The sequence below is a fragment of the Hemibagrus wyckioides genome, linkage group LG28, assembly GCF_019097595.1.
Source record: "Hemibagrus wyckioides isolate EC202008001 linkage group LG28, SWU_Hwy_1.0, whole genome shotgun sequence".
Classification (NCBI taxonomy): Eukaryota; Metazoa; Chordata; class Actinopteri; order Siluriformes; family Bagridae; genus Hemibagrus; species Hemibagrus wyckioides.
In genome coordinates this window covers 5,790,844-5,817,896 of record NC_080737.1, presented here as the reverse complement: position 1 = coordinate 5,817,896, position 27,053 = coordinate 5,790,844, and the positions used below count along the sequence as shown (strand labels likewise).

Here is a 27,053-nt window from a genome sequence, read left to right as displayed (position 1 = left end):
CAGGGACCTGCATTCGCTGCATTCATACTTTAATCAATTCTGAACAATAACCCACCTAAATAACATTATACTGCCACCACCATGCTTCACCCTAGGGATTATATTAGATAAGCATTATCTGGTTTTCACCAGATAGCAGTTGTAGTGCTTGTAGGTCAAACAAAAGAGTTTTTGTCTCATCAGAACAGAGAGACTAGAGACTAGATTGACCCCCTGAGTCCTTTATGTGCCTGCAATATGGTCTTCACAGATGATTGGGGTCTGTCTAGTCACTCTATCATAAAGCCCTAATTGATAGAGTATCTGAGACCTTTTGGCAGGTTCTCCCATCCCTGTGGAGGACCTTCAAAAGCTCTGAAGTGGTCGTTAGGTTCTTGGTCACCCCCCTGACTATTCTAGTCTGGTTAATCTGTTTGATCAGACTACCGGCTTTGGGAAGAATCCTGATGCTTCCATTCCACAGGACTGAGCCCTCTGCTTCTGAAAGTAGTCAAAGCTTTAGTATTTATTTTATACTATTTCTCATCACAGTTTGATCATGGGGGTCTATAGAGAAGTCCTTGTTCTTAATGGTCTGAATACCACTGTATAATAATATCCTGCCTTTCTAGAGGGGGTGCATAGAGATTGTCATTATTATCATGTCTTTCTGACAATGTTGTCACAATTGAATAGCACCACTGATCTAATAATAAAGCTGTCAGTTATACAGTGATCCTCGTAGTAGCTACATAGGCTGTTTTTTATGCTACATTTTTTTTCTAGCCTTCTGTGCTGATATGGAAGTAAGCAGCTCTACCAGTGTATACACTGTAACCATAAGAAAGCTACCATCAATTCGTAGCTAGTACAGGTTAAGTAGTTGTTATTATTATTAATAATAATTATAACGAGTATTATAAGAGATCTTTATCTATCTGTATTTACATTCAAGGCTATTTATTTTTGTCCTAAATTTTTGTTTTTCTTGTTGCCCCTGGAGAGAGATTGAGTGTTTAGAGCTGCTATTATGTGATAACAGAAACTTGTTTCATTGATGATTAACGACTTTAATCATCCTTTATATAATTAGCCAGTGTTTAATCACCAAGTTGCTTGTATGTTAACGAAAGGGATATATTTTTGGGCATCACCTGAAATTCCGCTGGCTAACCCTTGAATGAAACCAGTACTCAATTAGTCTGATGTACAGTACTCTTTGCTAAGTAAAATGTTTGCTAGGTAAAATGAGTGAGGGATGAGTGGATCGGGTTCATCTGCATTCAGAAGCTTCAGAGGGATCAAGAGCTCAGTAAGGGGGTCTAGGGTTGCAGAATCTACCAAAAGGGCCAGCTTCTTAGCTGCCACCGAACTCTAGAGTACGCTCAAAAGCAAGATGTGATCCCTGTGATAGTGAAAGTTCAGTGAACAGTTCCACAGAATCAACCTTCATAAGGATCAACCAAATCATTATGATGAGATCAAGGTTTTGCTTTTCAGTGTGGCACATTTGTTGCATGTCACTACTGAAGAGTAAAAAATGTGTACTGCATTCACGTTGTTGTTTTTTTTGCCATTGTTACTGCTTTTTGAGCTGGCATGGAAGCTTCTTCACACCGTAATTAACCTGCCGTCACTACCTGTATGCTCATATGAATACAATTACAGGCTAAAAAAGACACAATCATGCATCTTGGCAATTTGTCAATCAGATAAATCCCCTTGTGAACGGTGGCATGAGAAAACTGGATAGTTTTGCTGGAATGGTTATGCTGGGAAAGGAATATAATTTCTTCTAGACTTGGACTCACTGACTTTCAGTCAACTGTGTTATCCTCGTCAGGGTCACCAGCACAAAGCAGGGCAATTTATCACAGCCGATACACCTTCCAGGATATTTTTTGGTAACGTGAGAAACGAAACCAGAGAACCCAAAGGAAACCCACGGCGAGGGAACGTTTCGAGAATTCCCATGCAGACAGTACCATGAGCTCAGGATTGCACTGGGAATACTGGTACCATGAAGCAGCAACCTTCTGCACCACCATGCTGCCTTAGCCTCAGACATGATCTGAACGAGTGATAATAAGGTTGCAGGTCACGTTTTCTTGGTGTTGCTCAGTCATTCGGTAATGCTCATACGTACATACTGAGTGCTCTCGATAGATGCTTAGAACAGGCTAGCTGCAGTGTACCGGGATACAGAAGTGCTCCATTTGGAACACAGCCATACACTCGGCTGATTGGTCGCTAAGGGGCGGAGTCAGCACGGCGCACGGCTCGGTGATTGGCCACTGGGAGGTAAATCGGCTTTGCGTTGGTTCACATGAGGGGTGATCTTATTTTCTTCTCTGAGAGGAGGGGGTCGAGTTGTGAAGCGCTGAGAGGCAGATCGACGGCGGATTTTTTTTTTTGTCTTACCGCAGTGTCGGCACTTTTTTTTTTCCCCTGCACTGCACCGCTCTGCGGATCGCCCCGGGCTGCTGTCGGCGCATGCGCATTGCGATGAGATAACGAGCCGGCCACGGAACTTCCCTCCTCATCCATCCTTCTTTTTAATTTTTTTTTTCATTTTTATAATCTAATAGGCTGTGATCTCTTTGAACGTGCCTAAAGACTCATTCTCATTCGCCTGAGATTAATAGATAGGGATCTAATAGCGGAGATCGGGTTAACCCTTGCTCTGCTTGAATAGCTCCTCTCTACCGGTGCTTCATTCGCTTTCTGTGTGTGTGGGTGTGTGTGCGTGTGTGTGTATGTGTGTGTGTGTGTGTGTAAGCGTTAAACCTCAGGCTTTAGTTCAGTGACTGCATCATTCTAGCATCAAATAGCAAAGAAAATGGCAAAGGACGGCAACAAGAGCGGATGGAAAGAGTTCATCTGGAACCCGAGGACCCGCGAGTTTTGCGGGAGGACCGCAAGTAGCTGGGGTAAGAACCGCATTACCTCCATGTAGGGATCACTGACCATCATTAATACCTTTTCACACCTTATATAAGATTCTCATGTATTTTCTTTTTACACATACTTGGTTCATATCTCTAAATAGCATCCATCCATCCACTTTTGAATTGCATTTGTTATATATATATATATATATATATATATATATATATATATATATATATATTTTATGCTTGGACTAATTCACAATTAGCTTGCTTGATGTGTTTTTCTCTATGCATTGGTCATCTGGGGACTCGAAAGGTCTTTCAAACAAAACAAAAAAAACATGCTTTAGAGGAATATCTAATACTAGACAGATTGTGGGTTGCAGAGACAGGAACCTCTGAGGATTAGCTACAGATTACTGCAGCCCGGCTTACATGGCACATCATCATGGTGCTGAATTAAATGCCAGAGTTACACTCGAATGTGTTCTCAGCATGGGGGTCAGTAAATGGGGGGGGGGGGGCTAGGGACAATTCCCAGTAGACCTGCAGCTCAGGAGGACCCTCCCTGGACTGTGAAAAAAAGATTTCTTTTTGCACCCTGGTTACTGCTGCAACACTGTAGCTTATTGAGGGTGTTACAGTTTGATGACTGGGTTGAAAAATGTCAGGGTTTCCAGAATCAGGACATATTTGAATCACCGGTACTGTAGCCGAATTCTTTCTTATTGTGAATGCAGCATCACTGATTGCAGCATAGACACAAAAGGGCTTACAGGTCTAACCACTGACTGTCAGTTATGACGGTAAGCGAATACCAAAATGGACTGGACTGGCTTACTGTCCAACCGGTCCATTTGAAATTCTGACTTTGCAAGCACAAGATATGACACACATGAACATTTTTTGCTGCAGTACTTGCTCGCTAGTATGTAGCCTCCATTCAAGTGCTAACATGAATGCAGCCAAACCCCCAGTGTCTCATCAACACTTAGTGTTCTTGGGTCCACCTGGGAACATCTTCGCACTACAGGTGTTAATTCAACACTGGGGATTTTGCTGTTTACCTTGAAAACGCGTTTGTACGACAGCCAAGACTGACAGGGAGGAGTCTGTAACGTTAGAACAGGGCCACTGCTTAGGACGTGTCGATTAGCTGCTCTGTATAGGAGAAAGGCCTTGGGGTTGGCTAGATTGAATTTAAGTAACAAAAAAAGAAAAAGAAAAAAAAGATTAGAGTTGGTGGAGTCTTTATAGACCACTATTCAGCTTTTGAAGGCGTTGTCTGCTTTCACGAGAGCATATAAGAAGTAATCCGGCTCTAATAGACCCTTTTTCATCAGCAGGATGGTTTAGACTATTATTCAAGACACCAATTGTGGAATAAATGAATTATTATAAATGGATTAATTATAGATCTATTAGGAGATCTTGGTGCATTTGAGCATGTCATATTACTGTAAATTGGAGCAGAAAGAAAACGGCTTTGCCTATTATATTTTACACTATAATTTGTGGTAATGACTGATAATGCTACTGTTTTATTATTATTATTATTATTATTATTATTATTATTATTATTATTATTAATATTATTCCCTTGTACTAGAGTCATTAAATGAACTCCAGTGCCAGGAAGACTTATGTATTATGTATGTTTCCCTGGTCAGGAGACAGGCAGAGACAAAATGGTCGTCCTTATGACTTTCCCTCCTGCTTAAGCTTCTGTGTTCTATGAGGCTCTTTAATGATTCTGTTTCTAGCCTGAACGCTGGTATTCTTGGCCTCATTAGAGTTTGTCCTCATTACTTGAGCTTAAAGATAACCTGGGATCTGCCTCACAGGCTTACCTCAGGAAATCAAGCCCCGGTGTCGAGGCGATGCTTGGTTGTGGACAGATTCCGCAACTTGCCGGTCATCTCACGTAGAATAAACGAGTCAATATTTGCTAACAGGTTCTGACAAGGCTGCTGGGAAATTTGCAGAACAGTATAGAAGACACTCATTATCATGATTCTTAAGACCCCATGGTGGTCGTGGTCTGTCTTATGATGCCATTGGTAGCCAGTGAAATTAAGCAAGGTTAGTTTAGTTTAGTTGCCCAACAATGATAATCACTCAAGGTTTAGAATCCCAGCGTTGCAAATAGACTAACATTCATTTTCATTTAAATCATATTTACCTTCATATATTCTAAAAAAAAAAATTGTGATCTATTTCCCTTAACCCAAGCCCTGAAGAATTCTCAAATCTGATTGGTCAGAATGTTTTAGAACATATTTTTAAAAAATATATCTCAGCAAGTGATATTGGTTAAAACTATTTCTTTGAGATATTTTACTTGTTTCAATTTCAGCTTTAAATTTTCGTTTTCATTTTGCTTCTTTCTAAACATAAGTGCTTGCATTAAACAAAAATTGTCTGAAAACAGAATTTTAAAAGATTTGTAATTAGTTACAGCATCTAGAAATGATCTTAGAGTAATATAAATTTGAGAAATAAGATTTGATTCTATTTAGGATCTTTTCACCGACATATTTGTCATTGTTTCAAAAAATATTGCTGTGGTGAGTTTATGTTTATGGAAGGAGTCTCCAGTGTCAGCACTTTGTAAAAGCTTTCTGTCACAAGGAAAGTCTTCAGGAGAGATTAATTCATGGTTTTGTGTTTTTTAGTATCATCTTACTTTCAATATAGAGTCTTGTATTCTTTCTTATTTTATCTATTTGGCATAGAGTTTGATCCAGTGTGAAAGTCTGTCCTTAGCAGGTACAGATGGTATTAAGGTCGTTACCCAAAAGCTCTGTTCATTAAGCATATTGATCAGAATTGGAGGAATTGCCAAAGCGCCAGCTCTGAGTTATGGGTTTGTGTCCAGTGGGATTGCAGCATATCACAACATTGGCTTTCAAAGTGTCCAGTAACACTCATGAGAGCTGTTACAGGCTCCACACACACATACACACTCCATCTGCTGCTTCACACTACATTCATACAGTGTGTGTGTGTGTGTTTGTGTTCATTCATACATATTATTTATGTATGTATCATACTTTTTTTTTTTTTATCTTAGGCCATCAATAGACAGATATTGTTGTTGCTGCTTGTATCGTGTTGCTTCATACAGATCAGAGAAGAACGGGTCACTTCATTTTTCCCCTCTTTGTGCGCCGACCGGATCCGTGAGCAACCCCTGCAGCAGCTGTGAGCTGAGCTCACGCACGTGACTGATGTCTGATTGAATCAATCAGCTTTGAGGAGCAGAAAGATCTAAAGACGTCTGTGTGTTTGTGTTTGCTTTAATTCAATTAATCATGCGCGGCTCAGATCTTTGTCCTCCTCTTTCGGCTGAGCCGTCTGATTAGAGCGGTAACAGAGAGTGCAGAAGGCATTCATCAAGAAGAGACAGAGAGAGAGAGAGAGAGACGGGTGTCAGAGAGTCTGTTACACTGCAGTGACACATTAGTGCTTATAAACAGACAAAGACAACGGGAAGATGAGCTTATCTGAAACGCAGGGCTATTTTAGGTCACAGCTACAGAGATGCATTTCTAAGACTGAAGATACTGTTCTGTGTGTGTGTGTGTGTGTGTGTGTGTGCTGAGGAGTGTCTGCTTAAATTACTGTACACACACAAATACTTCATAATAATGCTTTAGAAGCTTTTCAACACTTTAGTGGCTTAGAAAGAAATAAATCACTTCGGGTCATGCTGTTGTGGGGAAATAATCAACGGTTACAGGATTATTTGATTAATCATTAATATATTTATCTGATTATAGTCGCAATTAATGGTGTCCACAAAACAGGTTAGTTTCAGAGGTCACTTATGTTAAACCATCTATAAAAAGTCGTTTGCTCACTCACCTAAGGAAGAAGAAGAGGAAGATTGTCATGTTACTGAGAAACTACAGTCTATAAACAGCAGTAGTATATCAGTGGTTAAGACGTGGGATTAGTAATCAGAAGGTTGTGAGTTTAAATCCCAGCACCTCCAATCTGCCGCTGTTAAGGGCCCCTGAGTAAGGCCCTTAACCTTCAACTGCTCAGGTGTATAAATGCTGACCCTAGAGGTGTTTCATCTTCTCATCTGAAAATTAAAAACAGGTCATAATACAATACGCATTTAAAAGCCATTCCCTGACATCATTCTTTACATTTTTTCTCCCCAATAACTAAAAGTCATTGTTTAGGCTCTCAGTTTTCCAAATAAATGTCACATTCTTCTCACGGCTTTATTTTCTTGTTGTTGGTCTCCACACAAAGTGTGTAACTGAAGCTGAGAGCATAGCCTCCCGCCATCCTCATGCTACTGATCAGTCAGTGAATGAGAGAGAGAAAAATAGAGAGAGCGAGTGAGTGAGTGAGTGAGTGAGAGGAGGAATCTGATATGTTGCACACAGAGAGAGAAAGAACGAGAGACAGACAGAGAGAGAGGGTGAGAAAGAGAGACAGACAGAGAGAGAGCGAGAGACAGACAGAGAGAGAAAGGGAGAGAGAGAGAGAGAGAGAGACAGGGAGACAGAGAGAGAGGGAGATAGAGAGACAGGCAGAGAAGGGAAAGAGAAAGAGAGACAGACAGAGAGAGAAAGAGAAGGGAAAGAGAGAGAGCAAGAGACAGACAGAGAGAGAAAAGGAGTCAGAGAGAAAGAGAGACAGACAGACAGACAGACAGAGACGGGAAAGAGAGACAGACAGACAGAGAGGGAAAGAGAGAGTGAGTGAGAGACAGACACAGAGAGAGAGAGGGAGAAGGAGACAGACAGACAGAGATGAAAAGAAAGAGAGAGCGAGCGAGCGAGAGGCAGCCAGAGAAAGAGAGAGGGAGAGACAGACAGACAGACAGACAGAGACGGGGGGAGGGGGGGTCTGTTCAAACCCATTGTGCATCCCTGGGTGATGTCGTCTGTCTGCAGCTCAGATACTGCATTGTGCTCCACAAGTACAGCTTCCACTTTCCTGTTTTTTCCACACAAGCTCCAGAGAATTCAGGGCGTTGTACCAAAGTGATGTTTTGAATCGAGTTACTAATGTATGAAGTAATAATGCATGAAGTGATGATCGGATTTCTACCACAGCAGCATCTTTTACTGCCACAGCAACTCTCGATTCTGATTGGTCAGAAAACGATGCATTTCCATTCGTTGATATTAAACACATGCATTCGGATTTCTGTAGTAACAACCTACACAGGGACTTCATATACATTATACATAATCTTAATAATAAATTGTATAAAACTCAATGAAGAAGGAGTCTAGTGTCAGAGGTTAGTGTCAGTGTCAGAGGTTAAGAGGGATTGTGGATTAACTGGAACACAATGCGCTCTTAATTCTTTTAATGAGAGAAAGCAGAGATCCTGTTGAGGGAGCCACTGTATCTAACTGCTCAAATGGAAGCTATAAGACCTAACTGGAGAAAAAAAACCTATGACGTCTCCTTCATTAATAAATTCCAAAATGTAACTTTGGGGCAGTAACTGCATCAAAAATCACTGGTGTGTTTTCTTCTTTAGTTGCTTTATATGCTGTCATTATAGTTACACACTTTAAAAGCGATCTAGTTTTATTCCACTTTATTACTTTATTCCTTACATGAAATACATGAATGATTTTGTCTGCAGTGGTCAAAGACCGGAAATTAGTCTTGTAGTTGACCAGACAGTGTGAAAAAAAATCTGAATTAGACCAGTTAGCTACGCTCATCACTATGGAACTTATAATGCATGTGTTACATCACACTTCTATATCAAGATCTCATTGATATTTAACCGAAGTTATCATCATTGCCGAAACAAATCAAATTACTCAACACCTTCGGATTGCTGAAGATTCCATGTGATTGTCGGAGGAGGAGCTAATGCTTATAAAATGCTCTCGAGGTTTATACATGCTGATGGAATTTCCTTCATCAATTTATTTTGCTGACAGAGGAGTAACCGCTCTGAACCCCACCCCACCCCATCAGCAATCAGGAAACAGTCAAGCGCGGGTTTATAAGAATTGATTTTTCGTCTTATGCGTTAGTGTCCGGTTGAAGCGCAGGAGGAGTGCGTACTTGTCTTTACACAATTTTATTATAGTTCATTTGTTTAAATTTAATGCAGGTTGTTTTTTTGTAGTGATTTGAGGTGTTTTGTTGCCGTTTAGGAACAGCTTCATCCGCTTGTTTTGCTGATTTAAAAATCCTGTTGCATCATTGACTGCAATGCGGTCTGGAATTCTCCTCAGTCCTGATGACTCAGAGTTCTTTCAGAACTTTTAAGTGCGAGTTTTGTCAATACTTCTTCTGATGACATGAAGCGAAATTCCAGAAAACTCAATGCAACAAGCCGAATAAAAACAAAACCATAAAACGCTCGCGGGATGTTTGTTGTGCTCTGCTCAAGTTCTAGCTGGAGACTAGCTTCCGTAAAAAGCTTAACTGTACGCCTCTTCACAGGAAACGTCACCTTTTAATCAGATTATTATTAGCCGTAGATTACCCGGAGCATCCGCCGTACCTGAATCAGCTGTTACTATGGAAACAGTGGCGTATTAAACCGAGCGTATTAATGTAATGCTGTGACTTATTGCTGTCAGAGCTGCTGTTACTAATGAAACTCGAAATTTTTGAGTGAAAATTTCTGACCAATCTGGTTGAATAATATTTGATATACATCATACCACATAATACGTTCTTTATCCCAAAAAATTGTTTGTAAACGATCGCTCAATATAATAAATCAATACAGTAACTCTTTACAAAATTTTAACTGATATTTGATCAAGGAAAATTGGTGAAAATTTCTGATTGAGTTGGACAGATTTGCACAAGAACTAAAAATTAAATCTGCAGGCAAATATTAAGCGGATGCATGTATTAATATTTATACTGTATATAAATATGTATTCTAATGTGTGTTTGCTTTCACAGGCCTGATCTTTTTGTTCTACGTGGCCTTCTATATCTTCCTGGCCGGGTTATTCAGCGTCACTATCTATGTCATGCTCCTGACCCTCGATGATAATAAACCAACCTACCAGGACAGGCTTGCTACGCCAGGTAACATGCACTCTAGTAGAATTAGAAGGAAATATACTCATAACATGAAAAATGTTGTGAATGCAGACGTACTTTCACGTGGAAGTGAACCAAATTGTTTCTCCTTCATTTAAATATGGACAAATTTTCCATCAGATTACATTCTTTGGCAAGTTTAAGTGTGTAAATAGACTGCGATCTATAATTGAAGGCTGCTGTATGGCTCCTAAGTGGTATTTTGTCCTAACAGGACTGTGGGATCTGTATTAGGTTCAAACAGACGAGCCGACTGTGTTTGAAAACATTGCTTTTGACTTGTCACCCAACCTGTGGGTCAAATTGGTGGGTCAAATTCCCATGGCCTCAAGCAAATGTGACAGAGGAATGTCAGCAATGCTCTGAAGAGCAGGCTGTGAAATGATTTGGAGGCTAGTGGGGGTGGGGGGGGGGGTTTGGGGGACACACTAAACACAGTATTGGTTGAGATTGGTGGTGAAATCTCTGATTAGAGATTTTAATCCACTTGCTAGTTCACTGGAAGCTCCAAACATTTTTCCAGGTTTCATCTCTAGGCTAATTATATATTATAAGAACGTATGGTGACGAACTAGTTAGCTAGTTTTAAAACGCAAAAGTACATGACTTTGCAGTTAGAGTGTCCATAATCTGTTTCCTTACTGCTAAACGTTTTCATGACAGACATCAAAAAACATTTAGATGATTGCGTCATTAAAGAAACCTGACGCTATCTGTTTTACCGCTAGAGGATGTACCTGTTTAGCATGTTTCTGAGCTGATTCATTGATGTAGAACATTCTAGATTAACCGTATGATGTTTTTCATAGCGAGTCTCATTTGTGACACAGTTTTCCTGTATAAACCCAAATATCATGTTTCCTCAAGTTAACTCTAACACTAGAAATTGAGATTTAGCTACGATGAGATGCAAAATAATAAAAACTCTCTCTCTCTCTCTCTCTATCGGTTGGTAGGCATGATGATCAGACCTACAGGTGAAGATCTGGAGATCATCTACAACAAGGAGAACACCGAGAGCTGGGAGTCATTTGTACAGGCACTGAACAACTTCCTCTCACGTAAGTCTCTACTGCTGTTCAGTCCGGTATCATTCATTCACTCGTTCACCAGGTAGCAAATAGAAAATGAGGCAAAAACAAACAGTTTTTATTGTGGGGTAATAAGTTGAACAAAACAAAATGGCCACTATTTAGTTTTTACAGTGACTTCAAGATGGCCCTGTGCCTCTCTTTCTCTTTCTCTCTCTCTCTCGCTCTCTCTCTCTCTCTCTCCTCTCTCTCTTCCTTCCTTTTTCTTTCTTTCTTCCCCATTCTTTCTTTCTTTCTTTCTTTCTTTCTTTCTTTCTTTTTGAAATGTCAAGGTCAAAATATTGTTTTTCTACTCACTACTAAAAATTTTTCGTGATATCGTCTGTTGTTTGGTCAAATTTGATTGGTCAAATTTTTTTACAGCTGATACCTAATTTCTTTAAAAAAAGATCTTGTGATGTAATGATGAAAAATTTGACCATGACATGAACCATATGAAACTGATCAAGAAGACGTAAAGCGACACATCCTGCTTTTTAGACTGATTAGCGGACTTGCTTAGCTGACGTTTTTGGTGGATACATTGGTTATTACGGTGAATTTTGACAGGTTCGGCTGCTGTTATACTGTGATAAATATTGTTTAATCACATCCTGAAATTCTTAGTTGTTTCACTAGCAAACAGCTAGTCGGCTTGCTATGTGCTATGTCTCCCTCTTTGTTTTAACTTCTATTCTGTACATCAAGAGCATTAAAAATACATTTTTCCTTAGGAAAATAACTGTGTATTAATAGGTAAATGTCTCTCCATATGGCTACTAACCGCTCTGATCCTGTGCCTCTGCAGCCTACAACGACTCAGTGCAGGAGCAGAATAACGTGGAATGTACCCCAGACAAGAACTACATCCAAGAAGACAGCGACAGTGTGAAGAACATCCCTAAGCGCTCGTGCCAGTTCAAGCGCAGCTGGCTGGATGAGTGCTCAGGCCTGAATGACCTTAGGTTCTATGGCTACGATGTGGGCAAGCCGTGTGTTATCATCAAGCTCAACCGGGTAGGAAAGCAAAACTGTGTGATGATGATAATGATGATGTTGTAAAATCTCCATGCACATATAATCCTGCTGATTTTAGGAGTGACTGAACACTACAGGGTCGACATTTCAGGCTCAAATGTAAGGGGACAGTGGTGGTTCAAGTGGTACAACTTAGATGGGATACGCAAAGTCAAGAATACCAATGTGCTATAATGTATGTGTGGTGATAATAAAGGCGTTTTACCCTCAGTAAGATATAACTAATACAATGCAGAAGTGAAAAACAATTTATGTTCACTTAGATAGAAATTGCATTATACGACTGATGGTTTATGGACAATCAGACATACATATGTGGTTCTTCCACAAACTTTTGCCACCAAGTGGGAAACACACAACTGTACAGAATGTTCACTGTAGCTAAGAGGATCAGACCTGCTCCAGCACAGCAGCACGTAAAAGCACACAGTGAACGATGTAAAGATGTTCCTTGCCAAGTTTGGAGTGGAAGAGCTTGAGCGACCTCAACCCCACTGAACACCTTTGGGATGAACTGGAACACGGAGAGTATCTGACCTCGCTAATGCTCTGGTGGCTGAATGAACACAAATCCCCACAGCCCAAAGCTTTCCCAGAAGAGTGAAGGTTATTATAACAGTAGAAAGGGGATTAAATCTGGAATAGGATGTTAGACAGAAGCGTGAATTTGATCTCCACTTGCTCTTATTTTGTGACATTTTGGGTGAATTGAAAATTATAAAGCTTTTTTGTGGTTAAATGTGGTGGGGGGTTTTTTTTGGACCTCTTAGACAGCTCAAATGATAATATCATTATACACTACATGGTCTAGTAATGATACATGTGGAAAGCGACCTGCTTACCATCCATTATTCAGCAGAGCTGGTTTAGTCTTCTAATGTGACTCACCTTCACTTTTGGTTGACTCTCTCTCTCTCTCTCTCTCTCTCTCTCGCTCTCTCAGGTGATCGGTATGTTGCCAGGGAAGAACGGCCCAGCGCCGTCTGTTAGTTGTGGTCCCAAGGTAATCCATCTCTCTCTTTTGTCCACTTTTTTTTTTTTTTTACCCTAGGCGTCTTTTTGTTTCTTTCAGCAATCAGGATCTATTTCCTATTAAACTTTTATTAACGCTGTTCACACAGCAGACTAATTGATAGACTAGCTAAAGGTAAAATTGTTTCCTTTCATCTCATAATCGATCAATGATCTATTCAATTAATGTATATTTCCATGCATGGAGAAGATGATGGATCAGGGATGGTATGGGGACAGAAGGCTGTACAGGGTTAGGACTGAGTGTGATTGGGTTTATGGTTTCACTACTGAAATACACACCATGGACGTTAAGTCTAAAGGTATTAAGTTATGTTTTGGGTTTAAAACGCTTAGTTGGAAAGTACACCAGTGCGATCAAAGCATATCACTGGCTTCGCTTTGGAGTCAAATTCACGTCTTGAAAATATTACAGTCGTTACAACAGCTGGAAGCTTCTACCTGGAGGTGTTCAAAATATTTTTCGGACATGAAAATCAAGAACAAACTGACCACCCTGAAAAGTCGCAGTGGCATAAACTATATTTTACATTAGAAATAAAACCCTTGGGTCTTGAGAATGATACATTTACTACTAAATAAGCTGATTCTTTTCTGAAAAATGGAAATAAATTCTCCATATTCTCCATAATCCACACCAATTTACTAACTCTAGCATTATTTCATGCAATTTTATTCTCATATCATCCTATTTATCCGTTTACAGATAGATTTATTGTTGTGGCAGCAATAAAAATACAGCTGTATTCCTTCTTAAAATACTGTATATAATATTGATTTGGCATCAGTGTATGGAATCATACAGCAGTTTCTACTGTCATATGAAATATGAAATATTAGCCACACATATGTTTCCGGGTTTTTTTCCACAAGTCCTACATAAATGTTTTTTTTTTTTTTACTTGTGTTTATTTTATTTATTATTATTTATTATTATTATTATTCTTTGTCACCCCATTCTTTTTCCACCCATTGTCTTTTCTTAACCTGTCAACCTCAATAACTGACTGTTCCCTTTTTTTTTCCACATCACTTCAACCATTCATTCGTTTTCTTCTTGTTCTCCGCTTGAAGAAATACAAAATCAACTTAGACGAGTGGGTAAGCGCAAGAGAAATAAAGCAAAAAAACGATGTAGAATTAGACATAAGGTGTCTAAAATAGAATTATTTTGTAGAAGTAGATGTAGAATTAGCACATTTCAGAATTGGGAAGTTGTATGTAGTTAAGAAGTTGTGAAAGAATTGTAGCTCTGGATCGGTGATGGAGTCATTTTATATCAATGGCTGTGAGAGTCAAAGAGAAGAATTTTTGCGTAGTTTTATTATTTCTGGTTCAAAACACAAAGAAAGTCATAGCAGGATGGACGGGGTTGCGTCTCTACAGACTAGGTAGAGAATATTGACCGAGCTGCTTGTTATTTCCCCTGTTCTTTTATTCTGTCCTGGATGAAATTTGATGGACTGTCCTTTCCTATCAACTCTCTATCGTTCTCTTTCTGTTTGCTTCTTAACCTCTTGCTCTAGGGTGATGACGGAGACAAGATGGGGAACGTGACATACTTTCCTGCCAACGGCACCTTCAACCACATGTACTTCCCTTACTATGGCAAGAAGGCACAGGTACATGCCAGAAACTGTACTAATGATATCCGACGTTTATTAGTCATGTACATGAAATGCTTTTTACGACTGTCCAAATATGAAGTCAGATATGGAATTTAAAAGTAAAAATAAAATTAAACGGAATTAGGAAAAATAAGTAGACAGAATAATACAAAAACAGCATATGAATATTGTAAAATGACAGTTGATGAATGTGTATCTGGTGAAAAGTAAAGAATCAGAAAAGTCTTTTGCTCCTTTTAAACCGCAGCAATTTTTATTAAGAAAACAACATGTTTGTAATCTGTGTCTATCCGTCATTATGTTGAAACCAGTTCCCTGAAGGGAATATTAGACAGCAGTGGCGGGCCGTACATTTCTAATTTCTATTTCTAATAGAAAAGTAAAAAAGAAATTAGTCTACAGTATTTCACACCTCACACGGAATAGTCCATTTTATTACGGTTACTTTTCTCAAAAAAGACATTCTTGATGCTGTATGCAAACTGCAATCTCCGGAGGATGCAGCATCCGAATGAGACGCAGCAAATATAGAAACACTGTAGATGGGCGGGTCGCTGCCTCTGACTACTCCAACTATCCAATCAAAGGACGGGAAATTGCTGACGTAATCGTATGCCTGCTAGATGGCCCCAACTCGAAATCTGATTGGTTAATGTAACAATTTCACTGCCACTTATTTTAAGCTTTGGGCGCCTGCACTATTGATTCTGTAGGCCTTAAGGCAGATTTCTTTCACCCTGGCAACACATGATGTCATCCACTAGCTGAAATATGATTGGATAAATACTCTTATCATAAATATACACTACTGGATTCAGCACAACCAAGAGAAAAGCTATGAAATGTAGAGAATAGACTATTGGGAATAATTTAATACACATTCATGGAAAAATATCTTAAATATATTAAAATGCACATCAGTGATTCAGATCACTGCCGTTTAGGCCAGCAGAGAAGGCCTTGCTGGCCCTAATGGCTCACCACTGTTACACAGAATATACGACAGAAATGATTGTTATACTACATAAATGCTGATACTGGACACCTTCCACAACCCTGATTGGTCATTAAGAATGGGTGGGAGGGATAGGGACGCTGACTTCCCTGTCAGTCACAGCAACATTGGCCAATCGTGTGTGTCTGTGAGATTATGTATGCGGAAGAGGGCTGAAAGTTGACAAGTGTGTTGTCAACTGGCTGGCTTTCCATGTGTCAGAGGATGCACAAAAAGGGTGGAGCGGTCTGGTGGGCGGGTCCAAATTCAAAATGCGTTCTCATTTAATACAAAGAAACATCAGCTAGTAACTGTCACTCTCCGCCACAGGTGAACTACTCTCAGCCTCTGGTGGCCGTCAAGTTCATGAGCCTGACGCTAAACGCCGACGTGAACGTGGAATGCAAGATCATCGCCGGCAACATCCAGTCTAACAACGACCGCGACAAGTTCGCCGGCCGCGTCTCGTTCAAGCTGAGGATCAACACGAAGAATTAGTTTGAAGGGAGTCTGTGAAGTTCCTTAGACGCTCTTGTGTATACACATAGACATCTGCTTTATACGCACACACACATAGACCATTCACCACACTCAGAGACAAACACACCACTCTCATACGATCAGATGTGTCATCAAAAATTTGTGCGTGTGTGTGTGTGTGTGTGTGTGTATACACTAAGTGTTTCCAAGTATTACTAGTTTAATCTGAACATGAGAAATCTATTTATACTGCATGACTATAATGTAAAAGAAACATTCACGATGGAAAGCAGTGAGGATTTGATGGAGAGGCGGAGAGGTTGTGATGGATCGGGTCACGTGACTCAAAATGGGGCAAAACACCGATTTACGGAAGCGTACAATAAACGGAATCGAGAGCAAGGGGGTGCTTAAAAAGTGTGAGTGGAATTTTACTTGCTAACGCCGTTTTTCTGCATGTGAGTGTGTATGAGTGTGAGTGTGTGTGTATGAGAGAGCGTGTGTGTGTGTGTGTGTGAATTCTCTCCTACGCTTACACACTAACGATACGTATATTTTCTAATTAACTTTAAAGATTATACGGTGTATCCTTCCACCCAGAAATTCCTCAAATATTAATAAACAACAATATTAATAAATATTAATAAACTCTTCGTAATACAAATAAACTGGCCATTTTTATATCTGTAAAAATGCTTGTGCACCTTTTCAGCCACACAGCTGCACCCTAGCAACGACTTCAGTCGGAAAATACTCGTCTCTGATTGGTCAACAGGTGCAAGGCACCGCCCACTGAAGCGACCCAAATATCAGTAAAAATCTACTTTCGTCATTGTATCTCTCGTGTATCGGCTGCGTGTCTCGATGTTTGTATTTACGCGTTATAACTAGATCCAGACGCCAGACATTATATTGAAAAATAATATATCTGACACTGTTGTGTCTAAAATGGTGATAAATAAATAAATAAACAAAACCATGGCACGGTTTCTGCGATTCGCCCTCATTTTATCATCACTGCTGACGTCACGCACACGTTCTCCACCCAGCATGCCTCATTCACATGAGGTGAAGCTTCTTCTGCTTATTTATATATATCTCTAAATGTATAAATAAGTGATATATTATAGTTTTGCATGTATAATAATGTATTTCACGTCGATTTAAAGAAAAGAAAAGGAAAGAAAGAAAGAAAGAAAGAAAGAAAGAAAGAAAGAGACGATGCTGGCGTTTGTATTGATTTGCACTTGGTCTTGTTCGTTGACGTTTGAGTGTGTGGGAGTGTGTATATGGTTTCATATGCCACTAAGTGTGTGTGTGTGTGTGTCTTTACCTTGTCCTCATATTTTCTTCTGTCTTACATATTTTTGGGAGCGTTCACTCTCCGTGAATAGTCGAGTGGTAGACATTGTTGAAAAGTACAAAAGTAGAGTGTCTTAGGGTTTTGTTTTTTTCATAAATAAGAAATCATTTCACATATAAAACAAACAAACAAACAAAAACAGCTTCACTAATCTTTATCACTGGGTTTTTTTTATTATTATAATTTTTACTCGAGCCGAGACAACTGAGTCTGTTTTGTCTCACTTCCTTTTTGCTCTTTGACGGGGCACACACACACACACACACACACACACACATACACACACATATGGTATGTCCTCCAGCAGATCAGATATGTGTGCTCTCCATCTACCTGCCTAATCTCTTAATCTGATTGGATAATCCAGGACAGGATGTCATCCCTCCATCCCACCCCCCACCCCCCTTTTTTCTTATATTGTCTTTTTCATCTTTCAAATGATCTTTTCATCTTTTCTTTGCTTGCTTACTTACTCTCTTTCCTTTTTCTTTTTGTCGTTAATTGCATAATGTCTTCTTTTTTCATTTTGTTATTTCATGGCGAACTTCTTGAACTCTTTGTGTGTGTGTGTGTGTGTGTGTGTGTGTGCTGCTCAGCACCTTTTTTTGTAAATTTTTTTGCCCCTGTACCTTGCCGTTCTTCTTCCTGTCTTTCTGGCCATTCCTTACTGCTGTAATTGTGTGTGTGTGTGTGTGTGCTGGAGGCAACTCCTGTGCTCTCTCTCTCTCTCTCTCTCTCTCTCTCTGATGCATATTTAATACCTCAGTGGATAGCTGATCTTTCAGACCACAGGGGTCCAAGTCATAAATATTCATGAGCCACAGGTTTCGTGTTGCATATCATTACCTGCGTCTCTCACAGACATTCCATGCTGGCGTATTATATAAAAAAAAATAATAATAATAATAACAATAATAATTCAAACAAATACAGCACACGTGACCACAAGGTTTAAGATCTAAAAAAAATTAAAAAATAAAAATACTACCTCCTGAAACGGAGGAATCAGATGTCATGATCTGCGTCATTTCTTTTTTTTTTTTTTCGGAAGTGATTTCGTTCGCCCCCTCCATGGATCACTGAAGAAACCGGATCGTCAGTGTTACTTGCCGCCATTTCACAGCTAACAGAACAAATATCTATTTGACAAAGGTGATGCGTTGAAAAAGCAATATTCTGCGGCGTATTATCTTTTCGGATTGCCTTTTTGAGTTGGTCAGAGTGTAGCAATATGAAATGTAGTATATTATAGGCATTATAGATAGATAGATAGATAGAAATATATATATATATATATAAAAAATATTATTCTATGTACATCTGAAAAATAATACATGGTTTGATTGTGTGGCAATTTTATTTGATTTTTTTTCTTTCCAAAAAATATATATATATATCTATAACAGTGTGTATTTTTACTCTTGTTGCTTTCTCATTTGAAAAGAAGAATGTAATGCTATGGAATGTAAAATAATAAAGAAAAAATGTTTAACGCTTGAAATTATTAACCAAATAAAACGCGAATTCAAGAGCTACATGGAAAATTTTGAACGCTCCGCTGTGCGTTGTATTTTGTGGTGGAAAATGTTCGTACATAAGTACACACACACACACACACACTGACATTTTCTGCTAAGAATATTAGATTATTAGACTTTGAATCAGTTTATATTAACCTATTTAATCACAATCCAGCCTGACTTTCACATGACATTACTATAATCTCTGTGTCTCTCTTTCTCATTTCATTTTGTCTGTGTACAAATGACAATAACACACACACACACACACACACAGACAGAGAGAGAGCTAGAGAGAGAGATTAGGGCGCATTAAGCGTATTTGGGAGTCTAAAATAGACCTATCACAAGCAGGTGACAGACATTTACACACACACACACACACACACAGAGTGCTGTCACTAGCCGGATTTTATCATGTTGTTGTGAAATAAACTTCAAATATCATCCCATGCTACAGACTCTGGGCTAAATTGTCGTTATTAGTGTTTTACGAAGAATATTTGCTTTTAAAGATCTTTGATATTCATATTTGATTTTTAAGATCAGATTCAGTAGAGCAGGAACCACTCCACATTAATGAAATGAAACAGCCTTTATTTGTCACATATACATTACAGCACAGTGAAATTCTTTCTTCGCATATCCCATCCTTGGAGGTTGAGGTCAGAGCACAGGGTCAGCCATGATACGGCACCCCTGGAGCAGAGAGGGTTAAGGGCCTTGCTCAAGGGCCCAACAGTAGCAACTTGGCAGTGCTGGGGCTTGAACCCCTGATCTTCCGGTCAACGACCCAGAGCCTTAACCACTTGAGCCACCACTGCCCCCAAATATTCTCTTGACTATTCTGATTAGTTTTCGATCACATCTTGAACTAGAACAGGTTATATCTTCAAAAATTGTGCATGTGCATGGTGCAAGATGCATGCTGCGCTTTAGTGGAGCTAATTGCACCTTCTAGTGGAAAAGTTCAGCTTCTACAATCCCTGGGCGCGGTTCTCCCACAACCAGCTCTACCACTGCACACAAGGTAGCGGAAACCAGAGCTGTGTGCTGTATAGAATGTAATTTGCAGGAGTGTTTCGGTGAAGTAGTAGATTTGTTTTTGTTTCTTATTTGTACAAATAACCTAAATCTGATCAAAAAATTTGTTTAAGTCATGGCGTCCACACAATTGTGCTACATAGCTGAGAAAATCCATTCGGAAAACTGCATAACAAAGATTTTTGTTTGCATTGACATGGCCTTCTTGTTGGCCGTTTTATAGTCCAAACTCCAAACAACCCTTCTCTCCATCACAGTCTGTTACATTAAACATGGCTGAAAGCAGTAAGCACGCAGCACAGACAGATGACTCCCCTGTGAGCAAAAATCGTTCTGTGCTTTGAAAAATTAATGGTAAGAAATGCAGTGAAACCAGAGAAGTTTATTACCGGTGAAGGAGACGGATTTGGATGGATACATTGCCTTTGGACATGTATGTAAACACATATCTGCTACACATTTCTGAACTGGCCAGTTTTACAATATGACATATAGTGGGTTCTGGTGGTAGAGCTGCTGTGGTTGCATTTGGTGGAACAGAGGGTGTCCTCAAAGAGTGAAAGAAATCATCCAAATAGTTTTGAAACCAAGTTCAAGAATACACCTTAAGGTCATAAATACACCATATGAAAGTAATATGTGGACACCTGACCATCACAGCTATATGTGCTTGTTGAACATCCCATTCAAGATTTAGACCCTCTTTACTGTTATAATATCCTCCAGTCTTCTGGGAAAGGCTTTCCACCAGATTTGGTTGGGATTTGTGCACATTAAGTTCATCAGGCACTAATGTCAGGTGAGGAGGTCTGAGGTACAGTTTGTGTTCCAGTTCATCCCAAAGGTGTTCAGTGGGGTTGAGGTAAGGGCTTTTTTGCAGGACACTCAAGATCTTCCACTCCAAACTTGGCAAACCATGCTTTCATAGATGTTTGCTTACAAAGCCAAGAATGGACCAGCACCCTCTTATCTCAAAGCTTTTTATTACTCCTCACACTGCAGCTTGCTCCCTCTGATCTACTAGCACTGTTCAACTGGTCCCACCATCTCTCAGGGTAAGAGTTTGGCATACATAAAGACTCTTCTCTGTTCTGGCACCGAGGTGGTGGAATGAACTTCCCGTAGATGTCCGTACGGCCAAGTCACTGACCACGCCGGATGAAGACCTACCTCTTCCTGAAACACTAAAACTAGCTCTTACTTTCTCTGTTTGCTTTATGTATTGTTGTATGTTAAATAAAAAAAAAAAACCTGCCAACCTCCCCTTTAGGCTGATGGAATCCTAAGTCTGTGACCTATTGAACCAGTGTTAATGTATTAATTGATAGAGACTTCAAAGCACTCTTGTACATTGCTCTGGATAAGAGCGTCTGCCAAATGCCAGAAATGTAAATGTAAAAGGCTTAGCACCAAGTTGTTAACAGTACTAGTGATTGATGATTGTGTTTATCTATGCGTTTCAGTGTGTGCTGTCTGTGAAATCACTCAGGCCAGAGTCCAAACTGTCTTTAGGTATCAGTATGTTGTAAACCCTGATATGATAAAAAAAAAAAACCCATGACCTAATGAAAGAAAGAGCACCAGACCTGCTAAAAAACATGACTTTTCAAAAAGGGCCTGTCAAATATTTACTAAACACTGACTTAATGTAGGACATTTGTGACAAAGTGCATTCATTTGGAATTGCTAGCCTGTATGAGAGTCCTTAGAGTATAATTAGCATGCTGGGCATGCTTATGGTATTGCTAGCAAACTGTACATCCATACGTTATCACTAGCATCACAGCATGCTGACTATACCATACGGACTAACAGGATGCTAGCAACACCATAAGGATACCACACTTATGGCTCCTTGTGGCATGCATGGCTAGCATGCCTTGTGCCCTTATGGTGTTGCTACCATACTGTTTGTCCTCATGGTATTTCTAACCTGCTGTGTGTCCTTATGGTACTGTTAGCTTGCTGTGCATCCTTATGCTACTGCTAGCATGCTGTGTGTCCTCATGGAACGTTGCTAGCATGCTGTGACATTATATCATCATGGCATCACTAAACTGCTGTGCTTTTGTATGGTATTTACCAACATTGCATGCAGTTCCTGGACACCTTGTTATATTGTTGATATATGTCCAAACTCCATGTCTTTAGGGTAGTGCTAGCATATCATATTCCACCAGTGCCACTTGAGTCCTGTCATAGACTATCTGGATGGCTTTGACCACTCTGTTCAACAACGCTGATGCCTCTGCCTGCGTTCTCACACACATCAGTTTGTAGAAGAACCGTCTCTCAGGCATTGCTACGAAAGCTAGCTCCGCCGCCTTCTTCACCCACCAGGAGTGGTGCTGAGCCAGCGTGAGTCGATAAGCCTCTCGACAGAGCTCAGATGGACTGTGCTCCATCATTTCCTTCTTTTTGTCAGCCAGGCTGTGTAGAAAGAGCTGCAACCAGAGGAGAGCACGATGGAGGCGCAAAAGAGTCCTGCAACCTGATTCCGTCAACCGATCAAAGTTCACGAAACCCCGCTCCAGCTCTGCTACGATCATGGAGCGCACTGAAACATATGCACCATGTGAGGCTGAAGCATTTCTTCCTTGCGGATTATTCTCCTCCTCCTCTTTTTTGGCAAGCTTGCGGATAATGGAGGTCTTTGTCTCAATTTCCTGGGAGATTATACCCACCATAGGTCCCAAGGTCTCCATGAACCTAAAAGCAAAGACCAACATTTCAGAGTAAAACAATGGAAAATTGGACCAAAAATGTTGGTGTGATTTTTGCTTGTTACATGCTGAGATTATCCAGTATTCCAGTGTTCTACTGTTAGTCCTACAAAAAGTTTTGGTAAGTACCTCTGGGGCAACCCTACAACTGGGAATTTCTCATGAGAATGTTCTTTAGGGAGCTAAGACCTCTTAGAATATCTGAGGAACCTGAAGAACCCTATTTCTCAAAAAGTTTCTTCAACCTGTTTATGAACCTAATAGATGGAAGAATTCTACAACTGAGAAGTCATTTAGGATTTCAAGAAGTCTTGACTAGCCAAAGAATCCCCTAAGGAGCCTGAGGAAATCTAGAAAATATCATGTTTCTAATGAGTCAAATTGAACCCCTTTAGAAAACTAAGAATTCTAGAAAACTAGCCAGAGATTCTCTAAGTAACCTGATGAACCCTATAACAGAGACTTTCTCTAGAGTACATTTTTTACAAACAGGTACTTGCTAGTATTATGTGCTTTCTTACTTGATGAGCTCATCCCAGCTGGCTAGGTATGGCTTTAGCAAAACATCATTGGTTGACACTGGTGCAGCCTGCAGATGCATCAGCAAGTAAGCAAACTGGAATTTCTGTCCCGGACATACCTCCAGTGGAGGCGGGTTGTCTTCTGACCAGGTGTTACTCCCGTACAAACTGGTAGACTAAGAAAGCAAGTGTAATAGGTCAAAGAGCAAAGTGAAGAAAGTGACAGTTCTGAGTTTCTCGTATGGTGAAGAAGCTCATTATAGAAGACAGCAGGCAGTTTATTCACAGAAATAGACATACATGTTCTTCTGTAATGGAATCCTTTCGGCAGTTTTCCCAGTAATGATCTAAACCACCATCTATAAAAAAAAAAAAAAAAAAAGGACAGTAGGAGTATACTGCAGGAGATTGCGTACTAACAAGTTCTGGAAAAGATTCATTTCTCATCTATCATAAACAGAAGCTTAGGTAAACTTTCCACGTGATAACATCATATACAGGAATAATTCAGGCAGGATAGGGTTAATCATTACCAAGGGCAAAGAATGAGCTCTTCTAGTCCAGTCCCAAGGTTCTGTTTAAACCACCAGACAAATAACAAATAAGTTGGAATCGTAAAATATTGGCACCTTCTCATTCATATATAATGATGGTTTTCAAAATTCCTACTGAAGAGTGACACCTGGAACGTGGAGCAGGAATGTACGAACAAACCTAAAAAAATTACCATTCATATGAGCATGGAAGATGAAAACATAGCCATTAAGGATGATTATGCCAGTAATCTTAAATACACACACCCACAATGACTAAATGCAGGATTTTGGACTTTGTGTTGTTATAATAAACAGGCAAAGCAGGGCACTAGTTGTTTCTGCACTACAGTACACTACACTATGGCACAGTATTGTACAAGAAAAACTGTAGAGACATTTTTGGGGGGAAAATATAGAACATGTCTTATCTAAGGTCCGTATACTCGTGACTGTTAGCGGAGTGTGTTTTTAGAGCCCTCTGCTGGATATGAAGTGAATTGCAACTGTATTAAAATGATTGATATTTTGCCTTCCCATTACTGCAGATGACCCCAACCTTTTTTTTTTTCTTTTCTTTTCTCTTTTTGCCTTTTTCGCCTCATTTTACCTTCAATTCCTGGGCACAGGATTCTGAAATTAGTCAACTAGGGATGTCTGTTGTTTAGTAATTTCATAAAACACGTTTACTTGTGAGATATCTTTAAAATGATGTGATTATTAGACATGTAAAGACACTTTCAATCCTTACATACTCCACCTTAAACAAAAGAGAAGAGATCTTTTTGAAAGAAAAAGTGACTGGAATGCCAAAATGAATGACTTGGAAGGCAAAATTAATAGTGTGGAAGATTGTTCATGCGGAGAGAATTTCCATGTACATCATGCGTACCTGAGTGGGAAAACAAAAGGTACAGTATTGTTGTTTGCTTGTTTTGGTTTGGTTTCGTTTCTTTTCAGCCTTTACATGTGTGTAGTACCAGTTTGTCCAGCATTGTTCTTATTATGCCATTAATGAGAGCTTGATAATAATGATAAAATGAATGAGCTTCTGATAGATATTATATTTCAAGCTCGCATTTAATACCACTGTCAACAGTCACTGATTAGCACTTCTGATTAAATCCTAGCATATATGGGTTAATTATCATATCATTTTAACACCACGCAGAATGTACTTACAGAGCCATAGAGAGAAAAGAGAGATGATGATGACGATGACAGCCAAAGTGGCTCTTCCTCTCACTCCCATAGTGCCCTGCTGTTTTCCGTCTCCTTTACAATATTTTCTTCCATATACACATGCTCACCGGCTGGTCCATCTCCGAGATCTCTTTTTAGATTTTTTTTCTACTTTCATCTGGTCTTCTTGTACTTTGTGGTTGGAAATTAGTAAAGCCTATAAAGATGAAACAAAATTGTACTATTTGCTGGTATAGATGCCTGGTTCTGCTCTTTCTACTTCTCCTCACAGTGGACAGCTGATTTATGGACTCTCTCTCACACTCATGTCAGGTTGCTCAGTCTGTGGGTCCATAGATTAGTTATGTGTAACCAATTGCTGCTTATAAGGCAATGTCCTATAGCAACCCTGTTTAGTGCACATGATTACAAACGCTATTAGTCTGCATCGCCTCGAGGAGATCTCACCGATAAGAATTTTGTCACGTCATATTCTCCTGACATGTCACGAATAGCAGAACCCGGTGGCCCAAGAGGGCAGGGAATGGGGGTCAACATGCCCCTTGGAATCAAACAACAAATGGACAATAAAGGCAGAACAAAAAGCATTTTTTAATAATAGCTGGAATGTTTCTGTAGTAGGAAATTCAGTAAGAAGCTGTGTTTATTTTTCTTGTAAATTTTTCTATTTAGTTTACATATATTCTACATGTACTTGTACTGCCAGGAAGCCACCTTTGGACCTTAATCTTCGACAACTCAGCCTGATGTTTGGATTGTATCTGGTAAATGAAAAATCAATAAATGAATGCAATAGCAAAATTCAGAGCCTTGTTCTAGACTTTATACCAGATTCCATTATTTTATACCACAATGCTGTTGATTCTAACAGGTCTTGGATAAGGATAGGATGTTTTCAGGCGGGGGGAGGAAACCGGAGAAGCAAAAACATCCAAATGCGTACCCGTAAGCGTCATGTTTCTGTTACTACGTTCCATCAGTACACTGTGCAAGCCGACAGACACAGCTGTTGTTTCCTTGGCTACTCTACCCAAGTGTCATTAGATCTAACTGGAGCACTAGATGAATTCCTGACATCTCCATCTATACTGCTCTATAAATACTAGTGGAAACCGAGACCCTACGGTAGAGTAACCGTAAACTCCATGTCCGGCTCTTTGACTATTCCCCATTCATGTAGGTTGATTTGAAGTTCAATAAAACGTTTTGCAATATTTTTCACACTGACTGGTAGAAAGTCAACTCTGCAATCTAGGTGAATGTCCCAATTATACTCAGACCATTGCACTACTTATGGAATGAAGCATACTGATAAATTACATCTGAACCTTCTGAATGTCTGAACAGTATCAGATCTAAGATTTCCTGGTCCTATATTTCTCAGCTGTTTTTGTTTGGCTCTAACTTATTTTTCTTGAACAACATTAGACGAAAAAAAGTTAAAAATAGGACATGTTCTATAATAAATAAGAAATCTTAGCAGTGTTGTGAGAGGAACAACACACTTCAGGATTCGTCCATCCTGGGAACCTGGAACCTATACCAGGAGTAGGCTCTTAGAGGACTCCCTGGACACGCTGGACAGGCTGCCAATCTGTCGTACACACACTCACACCACAGACATTTTAGATATGGAACCTACAGTACATGTCATTTCGACTGGGGGAGAAAACCTGAATACCCAGAGGAAACCCCTAAAGTATTAGGTAATCAAGAATCGAACCTCCAAATCATTTTTCTTTAACATCATGCCCTTTACATGAAATGTATTTGGAAAAACTTCTTAAAGCACATTCATTTACATTCTACAAACTGTAAGACTACATATTATTATTATTATTATTATTATTATTATTATTATTATTATTATTATTATTCCATTTAATGCTTTTTTCTGCACATTGTCAAAGCTTTAATTATGCAGTCAGACAGACACTCACACACATAAATATACACCTCCTGTGCCATTGACCCT

At 39.6% G+C, this 27,053-nt stretch overlaps 2 protein-coding genes across 2 annotated transcripts; one reads left to right on the top strand and one right to left on the bottom strand.

The window, feature by feature from the left end:
- Positions 1-2,427: 2,427 nt before the first annotated feature.
- atp1b2b (ATPase Na+/K+ transporting subunit beta 2b) lies at positions 2,428-17,388 on the top strand. Its single transcript, XM_058383118.1, has 7 exons — positions 2,428-2,909; positions 9,786-9,914; positions 10,886-10,990; positions 11,808-12,016; positions 12,981-13,040; positions 14,596-14,691; positions 16,022-17,388. Exons 1-7 carry the CDS (start codon positions 2,819-2,821, stop codon positions 16,187-16,189), a joined length of 858 nt encoding a protein of 285 aa, XP_058239101.1. The 5' UTR covers positions 2,428-2,818; the 3' UTR covers positions 16,190-17,388.
- Positions 17,389-19,634: 2,246 nt separating this feature from the next.
- gltpd2b (glycolipid transfer protein domain containing 2b) lies at positions 19,635-26,822 on the bottom strand. Its single transcript, XM_058383117.1, has 4 exons — positions 25,058-26,822; positions 23,643-23,701; positions 23,343-23,518; positions 19,635-22,807 (listed from the first exon to the last, which is right to left on the bottom strand). The coding sequence occupies exons 1-4, from the start codon at positions 25,125-25,127 to the stop codon at positions 22,246-22,248; spliced, it is 867 nt and encodes a 288-aa protein (XP_058239100.1). The 5' UTR covers positions 25,128-26,822; the 3' UTR covers positions 19,635-22,245.
- Between the last annotated feature and the right edge of the window lie 231 nt (positions 26,823-27,053).

Bases quoted from the DNA above. Each gene is read 5' to 3' on its own strand.
- atp1b2b (XM_058383118.1), top strand. From the start codon at position 2,819: ATGGCAAAGGACGGCAACAAGAGCGGATGGAAAGAGTTCATCTGGAAC. The intron at 10,991-11,807 runs GTAAGTCTCTAC...GTGCCTCTGCAG, and splicing joins ACTGAACAACTTCCTCTCAC to CCTACAACGACTCAGTGCAG. The intron at 12,017-12,980 runs GTAGGAAAGCAA...TCGCTCTCTCAG, and splicing joins TTATCATCAAGCTCAACCGG to GTGATCGGTATGTTGCCAGG.
- gltpd2b (XM_058383117.1), bottom strand. From the start codon at position 25,127: ATGGGAGTGAGAGGAAGAGCCACTTTGGCTGTCATCGTCATCATCATC. The intron at 23,702-25,057 runs GTAAGTACATTC...TTTTTTTTATAG, and splicing joins TCTTTTCTCTCTATGGCTCT to ATGGTGGTTTAGATCATTAC. The intron at 22,808-23,342 runs GTAAGAAAGCAC...CTTTGCTTTTAG, and splicing joins AGCTGGGATGAGCTCATCAA to GTTCATGGAGACCTTGGGAC.